General features: G+C 37.2%; 1 protein-coding gene across 1 annotated transcript; it reads left to right on the forward strand.

Moving 5' to 3' along the window:
* The first annotated feature begins 1076 nt into the window (after window positions 1-1076).
* nipsnap1 (nipsnap homolog 1 (C. elegans)) lies at window positions 1077-10552 on the forward strand. The gene is made up of 10 exons (XM_084728371.1): window positions 1077-1230; window positions 3184-3311; window positions 3960-4005; window positions 5358-5452; window positions 5817-5887; window positions 6116-6256; window positions 8275-8306; window positions 8431-8525; window positions 9095-9178; window positions 9930-10552. Exons 1-10 carry the CDS (start codon window positions 1157-1159, stop codon window positions 9992-9994), a joined length of 831 nt encoding a protein of 276 aa, XP_084584497.1. The 5' UTR covers window positions 1077-1156; the 3' UTR covers window positions 9995-10552.
* Window positions 10553-11483: the final 931 nt, after the last annotated feature.

Below are 11483 nucleotides of genomic sequence, written 5' to 3' on the forward strand. Positions count from 1 at the left end.
CTGCATTGTGTATGAAAAGAAGTGAAAGTGGGTTGCACAAAAAGGATTTAAGTACTGCATGACTAGTCTAATAGAGAAACCAGCTTTGAAAGAACAGTTCACTACATTAGATAAGAGACCTGTTTACTGCAGCAGGACAACTCGAACACTGTTAGATACAGTTAGCTGTCATTTGGAGACATGTATCTCTCCCACACTCCCTCCACGTGTTATTCATGAAAACACCAAAAATACCTAGTAATAATTCTTACATGCATTTGTAAAAAAAAATCTCACACCACATAACTTATTTCTAAATGTGGGAATTAAAAGTAGGTAAACATTTATTTCAGTGCTGTACAAGTACAGTGTTGACACACTCGTGGTACTTTACTTGAGTTCTATACTTTGCGTAACTACATGGCTAAAAGGAAGGATTTTAAGTGGAACATATTGTGCTTTCTGCTCTACTGCCTTTATCTGATGGCTGTAGATTTAGAGAGAGAGTTGGACCAGCTGCAGAACTATAGTTACAGTAATTCAGATAATAAATTCAGTTTAACTCTCTGAGAGGAGTCATCCTTCATAATGAGTATAATGTAGATTTTGTTGTAACTCTTAACAAGCGATGGAGGAAGTATTCAGATCCTTTACTTAAATAAAAGTACTAATATGACACTGTAAAAGTACTGTTAAGTAAGTAAAAGTCCTGTATTGTTGGTTATATAATCAGAAAAATGTACTTAAGTATTAATTTTAAAAGGTTCTATAGATTATTATTACTCATGCATTAATATAAAAGTGGGATTTTAGTGTTACAGTTGGTTAAATGAAAGCTGAAAGTCAATCTCAACTGATCAGGTCTTTTACAAGAAAAAGAGCTGGCAGTAACTTAAAACTGAAATTATATAATCAAGAGCTGCAAAGAGTGAAACAATTCAAATTTCTACGATTATAACGTTGTTTGCCAACCGCCATAAAACGCCAAGAAGAAGAAGAAGAAGAACTGATCAGGTCTGATCGATTGTGCGTATTGATCAGTGCGGTCTGCGTCACAGAGTCACGTGTATTCACCACGTTAGCAGCCGTCAAAACAGCACAGACAGAGAGGTAAACATTAACCAGAGGAGTCTGTGTTTGCGTGTCACAAAAAACTTTTTGATTTCACTGAGTGAACATGGCGACGAGTTCAGTGTGGTCTAAAGGACACATGTTGTTCAGGTACTCTGTGAATCTGAATCAAACCACCAGGTAACGTAACATTATCTAACTATTATTGATCCTGAGTCTGTGTAACGTTATGTGTGATTTACTGGAAGTTTACTGTAAAGTCAATGCTACGGAAAAAAAAATCGCAAAATTTATAAACAAAAAATAACTTGATACAATGGTAGAAATAAGTATTGCAAAGACTGGTTGTTGTCCTAAAATGTTTTTCCTTTAGGATGCAATTTCCTTTGTTCATAAAATGTATTACGCATATGCTTATAATTGCATTTTGCATAGTATATAGTATATAGTATATAGTGGGATACTTCTTGAAAAATATTCTGAACACTAAGCCTAACCATTAGGAGTAGTTTTAAGTACATTATTAAATTCCCTGCTTGTCAAAGGAAAGGATTTAATAGCAAGGAACCTTCATAACTGGACAATAAACCGATTTGTATGAGTGTTACATTATGTCGTGTTTATACCTGCTGGATCATTATCAACAAAACAACCAGGCAGATTTCCAAACCTGCTTTAATCATTTGCTGGACCTCTGAACTTTGTCCTGTAAACCTAGACTAACTGTAAGCACCACTTGTTCAGTTATATGTGCCTCCTCTGCACTGCGTTCCTCTGTGGCTCTGGTATATTTAAAAACAAGTTATTGGCTTGAATATTACTTTGTTGTTTTTGAGCTGGAGCCATGGGAGTTTCATTTCTAATTATAGTTCCCAATTAAAGCCACTGGCCCATAAGGTTAATAAAAGAGAGTCTGCCTGACCTTGAAAGTTTGTGGATTGTGGAATAATAAAATAAAGCTTCAGAAAGGGTTTGTGAATTAACAGACGGCCTTGAGAGTGCTATGTAAGTAAACATATGCACAATGTAGCTCCCTAATCCATAAGTGGGTCTATACCAGTTATTCTCTGTGGGCTATTTTTAGTGCTGCACTTCACATCCAATGAAAAATCCAGAAAATGAGGTTAATGTAGACTTTTAAGCAGCTTTACAGTTGTTTCAGAGTTTGACAAAATTATGAATTCATAAAAAGCAACGAAAGTCATTAAAATGTCCTTGGATTTGATGTCCAGCTGAGTGTGGGAGCTCAGTTTAACACTGCATATGATGAGACATATTTTGTGTGGCCGGTGAAGCAGCTGACAATTTTCCTCTGCGTTTCATTGAGAAATTCTATTAGTCCGTGGTTGTTTTAGGGCCGCAACCCGCAGTTATTTTCGTTTAATGTCGAAAACTTGTGAAAAATTGTCATCGCAGTTTCACAGACCTCAAAGTGACGTCTTCAATTTGCTTCTTTTGTCCAACCAAACAGTCCAAAACCCAAAGACTCTTCTGAAAGGAGTAATCGATTATCAAAATGGTTGGCAACTAATTTTCTTTCTATCAACTAATCATTGCACTTCAAGTTTTTAGTTTTTATATCTTTACATAAGGAAGTATCTTTATTTTTTTCTACAGTTTTTGCAATATGCAACTTATTTAAAAAACTGTAACATTTTTGTCATGTTGTTTTGTGAATTTGAGCCATAAATAATTCAGTGTTTTAGTTGAAATTGTCCCTGTTTGTTTTAATGGCGCTACTATCGTCCCTCCCGGTTCACTTTCTTTGGAAGAGCTTGAACACACAACAGATTCAAGACTTTGAGAAACAATTATTCGAGTTCAAATACTGATTGGAGCCTGTTAGATTGTAACAATAGTTCTTAAAGCGAGTGATGTGCCCCTTTCATCAACTCCAGAGTGGGTGAAATGAAGTTTTATGCTGAAGACACCAGCGATGGCACTCAGCCCACTCACTCATACAGTATGCGTCTTTCATATCAAAGGATATTAGCATGACTATCTTTTAGCCCATATGTCACGCACATCTCCATGCTCCTTTTAAGTTTGTGTTTTTTTGCGTCGATAACTTCTCTGTTTTATGTTGTTGCTTTGAGCCTTTGTGAAACTTTCTTTCATCTTGTTTCTGTGTAGGAGGTTTTCTGAGAGCGGCGACAAAGGCTGGTTCCGTTCCTTATTTGTGCACAAAGTCGATGCCAGGAAAGATGCCCACTCCAACCTGCTGTCAAAGAAAGAGACCAGCAACCTGTATAAAATTCAATGTAAGCATAAGATCTCTCACTTACTTATAAGTGAAGGTTTGCTTTCTTAAGGCGGAGGGGTCGCAGAGGGTCAAACACAACTGAAAGCGATACAGTTACATTATATTAGCATGAAATGGATTGTTTTCAGTCTCAATAGTTTATCATCCATTTGTCTCTGCAGAAAACAGCTACATAAATCATGTTAATTCAATTCAGTCTACACCGGCCTCACTGACCTCCGAGAAAACCGAGCGACAAGCACATGACTGCACTGTAAGAAGTTATTACATACAGGCAACATACAGGCAGCAACAAGTTATTCTGTAATAGTGTGATGTATCAAATCTGTAAAGTTTCGTAAGCGACATGAAAACAATTTGTCTGGTTTTCTTTTGAGGCCGTGGTGATAACTGTGTCTGTCTCTTGTAGAGAAATCTATCATCCTCCCCGGGCTTTGATCTTTTTTGTGGCGTACATCTCACCATGGAGGGATTTCAATTTGAACACTCTATCAGCCGTAGCCTATAACCTATTGAAAGCGAATCTGTTTTGTATATAGAAGTCTTTGCTGAATTGGAGTGTGAAATTACTTTGTTGAAAAATTTGATTGTTGCTTGTATTTTAAAAAACACCCATTTCTGATAAGTCTGGCTCTCTTTTTTTCAGTTCACAACGTCAAACCAGAGTGCCTGGAAGCATACAACAGTCTAGAGTGAGTGCTTTTAAACATTCCCTGCATTAACTAAACCAATCAAGTTGTGTTTTCAAGCATTTGCATGTTTAATTGAGTCTCTGTCAATCGTACATTTTAGGAAACCTTATATTTTACAGACTATATTTCCATTAGGGTTGGTCGATATGGACCAAATCAAAAATCTATTTTTGGCCAAATACCTCAGTATTTTTTTTAACAATATTCTTATTGGGGTTTTCAAGTTATTATGTATTAATAAAATGAGCAGTGTTGGCAAAATAAAAACTTAGTAATTGAAAGAATATGATACAATAATTACAATGTACAAAAATTCCTATTATGTAATATGCAATATGTAGCAATTGCCTGTGCAAAAATGAGTAGCCTATAGGAGTCCAAATAATATGTTGGAGCCATACACTGTATATTAAATGGGTTAATATACAGTCTATGGTTGAACCGACTCATAAACAGACACTTAGTCATCCTGCATTAATTTTAACTCTGATTAACATGAAACCAGACAGCAAAACTGTTATTCTGACCCAGTTTCAAAGGAGGACACCTTGGCTTTAGCTTTGTTGTCAAAGAAATGAGTATTTCAACTTAACATGTGTCCTTGATACCCAGGATGCACAACTTTGGCAAACAAGGTAGATTCGGTTTTGTTATCTGGCTTCTCATGTCAAGAACCTCCTGTCCTTAGAATCCATTGTAGCAGCTTCAGCTGTGTGTTGAAGGTTGGAGTTTGACCCTTCATGCTGACCTCACACCAATCCAAACTGATATTGCAAGAATATCGTAGGGATGATTATTATTCCAACATGCTAATACAATGGGTTTTTGATATGTAATCATCAGTAATGTAACTAACCGTTATATAATAACAGTTTATAAAATGACATCACTTTACTGTAAAGCCACCTTTAAAACAAGAAAAAGACACTTATAACAATATAACAATAAACGATATCTAAAATCTAAGATAACTAGTCTAATATCATCATATTGATATAATATCAATATATTGCCCAGATCTAATTTCCTTAAATCTGGTGCACAAATTACTCAAGTTATGCTTTGAGTCAAGGAGCAGCTAATTAGATTTTGTTGATGATAAAATTTTAGAGTTTCCCACATCCATAAAATAGACTTTAATCCATGGTATTATTGCATAGTCATAAGAGTAGTTTAGCATAAAATTGAAGAGACCCATATTAATGTATTTGGGTGTAACAACAAGTTGGATAATTGTGGACTTCATGCTCCCTGAGTGCCCTCTAGTTGGTCATTGTGGTGAAGTGAAGGTATATTATATATATAACACAATCGACGTGTGAAGAATTTGTCTTATTTTGTGCCGACCTCAGGGCCGAGGTGCAAAACAGGCTCCATCTGGACCAGGACTACCCATGTGAGGTTGTTGGGAGCTGGAACACCTGGTACGGAGAGCAGGACCAAGCTGGTAAGCAGCAGTACAGCACAAAATGTTATGAAAAGTGTCCCCTTTTATTGATCACAGTCACTGTTTGAGCCACATTTTTCTGTTTCAAGGCCTCGAACAACACCACTTACCTTGAGTGGCTGTAGTTTGGCTGTAAATTGTTTGGCAGAGCATCACAGAAAAATGTACAGACACCAGCAGATAACTCACCGCCAACGCCTCTCCTTCTACATATGATCATTTACACTGTGTAGTACACATTAAGAGCATTCAGCGACGGCAGAAAGTGTTCACATGGTGATGGAGGCTCTGTATCTCCTGGTTGTGTGGGTGGCGTCAGTCCTCACACAGTGCTACACTGACATCTGCTGTTCTCTTGTTGCAGTGCATCTGTGGCGGTACAGAGGTGGCTACCCAGCCTTGACTGAATGCCTGAACAGGCTGAAAAATAACAAGGTTGACTGTGAACTCTTTCTGATTTTCTTTTCCTCTGGTCCACATAGAAGGAATTTTAGTCCAGACATGACAAACAAAAAGCTGATATTTAAAGTGTAACATGCACTTTGACTTCTGTTTTGCCTTTGCAGTATTTTAGTTCACACTTGAGCACTAGAAAAGCACACTATATTGTATATTTTATATGTTTCTTTTTTTTCCATTAATAACATTTTTATCTCTCCTCAGGAGTATTTAGAGTTTCGGAAAGAGAGGGCGAGAATGTTGATTTCCAGGCGAAATCAGCTCCTCCTGGAGTTCAGTTTCTGGAATGAACCCTTGCCCAGACCGGGTCCCAACATCTATGAAATGCGCTCCTATCACCTCAAGGTATCCACATATATTACACATATTACAACTGCCTGACTTACATATATTTGAATATCGGTCAGTAGATTTTTATTGGAGCTCTAAATTACTTTCTTTGTTGTACTTGTGTATATGTACACATGTATAATCCAAATTCCTGAGGCTATAATTGCAACCAAAGTTATTCATTCTCTGCTGAGAATGTGCATAAGGGTTTACACAATTAATGTTTTCAGCTCAGCTATAATTCAGGTCTTGATTTTTTATAAATGAGTCAAATTGATAATGTAAATGTGTCCTGTGATCTTGTTTTTTGTAATACAGCCTTGTCACAAAAATGAAACCCACATTTAATAATGCTGTCTTTTAATCACTTACTAGTATGTAAAGGCACCAAAGTGTTGCAAAATGCAATTAAGCTTCTGGCGACTATTACAAGATTGAATTTTCTCCAGCTGTGATACAAATATAAACCCTGCCTGTGCAGGTGTTCAAGCTGAGTGGAACTGTCTTAAAAGCTGATAAAAGAAATTATTTCATTGTACCAAAAAGGCGGTGATTATAAAAACATTTCCAAGACACTTAATGTTCCATGAGTCACAGTGTTGGTACGGAAGCAAACCTTCCTGGGTTTGGAAGTAAGAGCAAAATGTCTCTAAGGGGAACCAGACCTTTGAAAACAACAACTGAGAAAACTAATGATGGCTCGATGGCCTGTGGCTATGAAAAGTTACTCTGTGGCCACCAGACATTCCATGTAAGTGGCCACCAAGTTTTATCCAAATTCTGTGAGTATTCACCAACACAACGTTACAGGTCCACAAACATCCAAATTCCTTCATGTCTTTTAGTTCAACGTTCTACAGAAACCGCAGACAGTACTCATAGCCAGGTAGTCTAGGTTTACAAAGCCTACTAAAACTGCTAACACAATCCTGACCGAAGAACCAGAAACACAACAGGTGGACTATGAAAAAACAAAATGGCAACAAGAATTTAGGAGTGAATGGAAGCAATAAGTGTCACAGTGAAGGAAGGCTGTGGTAAGTTCTGTTAAATTGTTTTTATTGTGATATTTTTACATACATGCCACCAAACACTGTGTTTTAGCCACCAAATTTAAGGGCCTGGATGACCTGGGGCCAATGCCTAAAAATCTTAGTGTCTATCCCATCCCAGAAACCCGTTCTTGACGAGAAAGAACATAAAAAGTCAACTTGAAGAAATTATTTGGATACGAGAAACTACCAAAAATGTTTATTGCAGGTCATAAAAGATGCTCTACAAAATAGTGACTCTGAATCATTCTGCTTATTGTCCTCGTAGGATAAAATTGTATTCATCTTTAGTACTATTAGCAACATTATTGTCTCAAAAATCCCTCATTATGATTTATTACACTCTTTAACTATGATCTTAGTTAATATGTTTTCATTCAATTTTATTGCTTATCATAGATCAGCTTAAGGGGGTTAAATAATTTTGGTTGCAACTGTATGTAATACATCATTTTATATGATATGACAGCTTCTACATCAACTGAATGTGTGAACCATATTGTGCATGTTCAGGAGCTATGTTGTGTTACCATTATCAGGCTGAATTCCTGGAGCAAACATCCAACCAAGAGGTTGTCATACTTTTTTCATCTTGTCCATTCTACTATTTTACCCCTCTAATAGCTGCCTGTGTGATTTACACGTACTTATTCATTGTTGACTCGCTGTATTGAGGAGCAAGTTGTCCCCAAATGGAGATGTGTACCTGACAAAGCGGTTTAAAGCAGAGCTGTGATAAAATCTATGTGCAACACCGAAGGTCCTCCTCCCTGCATGTGGGCTCATGCACCACAGAGATTTGGTTGGTCTGTGTAAAATAAACAAGCTATGAATGTGCTGTTAAACTGGTTTGACTGTGCTGGTTCATATTATAGGGCTTTGCCTGATTAGACTGTGTGTGCAGGGGTATTGGTACAGTTTTATTTAATGTCATATTTTTGTTAACCATGTTAATATTTTGCCTCCTCACATATGTTTCAGCCAGGAACGATGATTGAGTGGGGAAACCACTGGTAAGGCTCAACAAGCTTAAGAAAAAATAAATGATATCAGTTAAACATTTTCCAGTGTAAGCATCAGGTATTACAGGCATTCAGGTGGTCATTATACGCCTGAAAATAACATGTCTTCACGCAGGGCGAGGGCAATCAAATACAGACAGGAAAACAACGAGGCAGTGGGCGGGTTCTTCTCACAGATCGGTGACCTGTATGTTGTGCATCATTTGTGGGGTGAGTATGTAACATATGTTCATCACATCAGAGAGATTGTTTTCGGTGTTGTTAAGCGGGCGAGGGCAACCTTTAGCAGCCCTCTCTCTCTAAGGTAATGATAGATAAGATTCTGTGCAGATGGCTCACGCGATAAGAATGGTAGGAAATGATGCTGTGAGATATCTTGTTTGAAATACATGTAACGCACTGGAGGCTGATCAGTGATTACAGCATTATCACCTTCTTCTAAGGAAGCAGAAGCACAGATTTTATTTTCAGTGTTTGGCTTTAGTTAAAGCTACCACAAGAAACTTGATGGCAGCCATTAAGAATAATTAGAAATAGCCGATCTTCTTGTGGACGATCTCGTTTGCTTACGAAGGTCATATAGAGGAATCAGTATTAAATGGAGACAGGTTCATAACCAGTTAAAAACCCCTTGTATTAGCCTCAGAAAGTTATTTCTACACCTAAAACTTGATTTGGCTGAAATGAATTTCTGAAGAATATTAAATCTAAATGTTTTGTATGAGAATGAAATAAATTAATTCGCTCTTAATATAATATATGATTTGGTTACTTTACAGCTTATGAAAGCCTCCAGTCCCGGGAAGAGACCAGGAACTCTGCCTGGCTGAAGGAGGGATGGGATGTAAATGTGTATTATACAGGTAGGAGAGCGATGCAAACCACCCACACACACACACATACTCCCGATAAGACTATTTAGCCAAGGGTGATGTGTGCCTACATAAGATGGTGACTATACGCTAATATTCAACATAACATACAGTACAGTATTTTCTCTGAAATGAAAGGTTTGATTTTGTCTCAGATTTGATGCCTTTTGGATCAAATCAATGACTGAAGGTGACATTTGGGTGCAATAAGAATTGTTGCCTCAAAACGTTGGCAGAGAGGAGCTATTTTATCCTTCACAGCAACATAAGAGTAAAGGGTAAACAGTTACAACTTGGTGTATTAAAATGTTAAGTTTATCGGACTGTCAGTCCCTGTGAAACGTAATAAGAACATAGGAAGAGATCAGTGCAGATCGACTTCAGGGGCTGAGAAGAAGAGCTTACAGGTGAATCCTGAAGAAATGAAGGGAGCAAACAAAATGTATAAATGTATCCAGGAAGTGGCGTTGCAGAGCCACTCAGGCTTTTCTTTGTTGACAGTAATTTTCGCAATATTTGCTCTGCTTCAGCTCATAAAGACACATTTATAGCTAGATGGATGTTTCTGCAACGTAAAAGTACATTTCTGGAACTGTAAAACACGGTGAGCTTAATGAAAACAGTGAACAGGATGTGACAACAGCATTTTAACTGACACATTGATTATCTTTAGTAGTTATATATTTTATAGAATTAATGTTAGTCTAAACTCTTTAACATGCCTCTTCTGTTCTCTCCTCAGTGCCTCTGATCAGAAGCATGGAGTCTAGAATAATGATTCCCACCAAGAGTTCACCTTTACAATAAGAAGATGACTGAAACCTGGAGCATCACTCCTTCACCTGCTGCCAGGGCAACATGTAGATTTTTTTTTTTCGTATCTGCTGGATGATCTGTGTTACGTTAAAGTATGTAAACAAAAACATTTTCTGATTCTATACTTGCACAGCGCCCAGCCAATCAAGACAAGTGATGATGCAGCGTTTGTGTGTATTTATTGAGAATCCTTAAATACCCAAGTTTCCAGAAGATTAGGTCAAATATGTGGAAAAAAAGGAAACTGGCAGAATGAAATGCCAGATTTTACATTACTTACATGTATTTTACAGTACCACCTGACAATTACATGACTGTGTAGAGCTAAGTGCAGTATATATCCTGCTTTTTGTTTTAACATGAATCATGGTAATGGACCATGTATTTGTCTTTCACGATGAAGAAATAGTCTCCACCCAGTCTGCACCCATGATTGCACTTGTATGACTGGATATGAATCACACTGAATGAAATCACACTTAGCTGAGCTTTGCAGCTGTGACTGAGAAACGCACACTGGATAAAATAAAACTACCTCAATCATCCAAATATCTGACCATCATTTTGCTGATTAGAATCTATAGTAACATTTGTAAAGAGCCTATCAGAGGCAGCTATGTAACTTCTGGTGTAAAGTGGCTGGTATTTTCAAAATAAAAGTTGCCTAAACACAACAGTGTAGCCACTGGATAATTTAACACTCAGAACCAAGGTTACAAAGACAAAGAGAGGAAATGGAGCTTAATTGTTCTTGTCAGTCAGATTTTCAGATATATAATAGAGCTGAATATATTCAAAGCTAAACGGAGCTATATTTATGGGTGAAAAGGTTTTAACCTGATGATAATTCAACTTTTAAAACCTTTTACACCCCCAGAAACCCCTCATTCTAAATGACTAGAGTCTGATATCCTTCTCATACTTTATTGTTAAGAAAAATCTTTGTTATAGGAAAATTCTCCATGCACAAAGCATGTTTTACATTTCCAGAAGAAACACTGGAGTTGTTTTAATAATTATTGAGAAGTTGTTTAACTGATAACAAAAAAGCACCAGGAAAAGGTGACAGAAAAGGAAAAGAAGAAAATATTACCCTCATCAAGATATATAAGACAGATAGATGATTTTGCTTGCCTGATATGGCCAAAAGTATGTGGACACCTGGACATTACGCCCATACATTCAACACCTCATTCCAAAACCACTGCAAATAATCTGCTGCTGTAACAATCCTCACTGAGGACTTTCCACCAGAATTTAGACCCAGGTTACAGAGATTTAATCCCGATCAGACGTGGAAACATTAGTCATGATATGCACTTTAAAGATAAACCGTGGAATCATCTTTTATATGTGTTATTGTCCCATCTATTTAAGGTTGAAATCAGCCTTGATGGTGGGAAGGCAGCATCCAATGATGCAAGATAAAAAATAACTGCAAATTCCCCCCGTATGCATTAAAAGTAAATTAATGGGTCTG

This window comes from Lutjanus erythropterus, chromosome 10 (genome assembly GCF_056507025.1).
Source record: "Lutjanus erythropterus isolate fLutEry1 chromosome 10, fLutEry1.hap2, whole genome shotgun sequence".
In the NCBI taxonomy this organism is placed as follows: Eukaryota; Metazoa; Chordata; class Actinopteri; order Lutjaniformes; family Lutjanidae; genus Lutjanus; species Lutjanus erythropterus.

What these genes read in the sequence shown, in the direction of transcription:
- nipsnap1 (XM_084728371.1), top strand. Translation starts at nt 1,157, where the DNA reads ATGGCGACGAGTTCAGTGTGGTCTAAAGGACACATGTTGTTCAGGTAC. An exon ending in GAAGCATACAACAGTCTAGA is followed by an intron (nt 4,006 to 5,357) that starts GTGAGTGCTTTT and finishes TGCCGACCTCAG; the next exon opens with GGCCGAGGTGCAAAACAGGC. An exon ending in TGCGCTCCTATCACCTCAAG is followed by an intron (nt 6,257 to 8,274) that starts GTATCCACATAT and finishes CATATGTTTCAG; the next exon opens with CCAGGAACGATGATTGAGTG.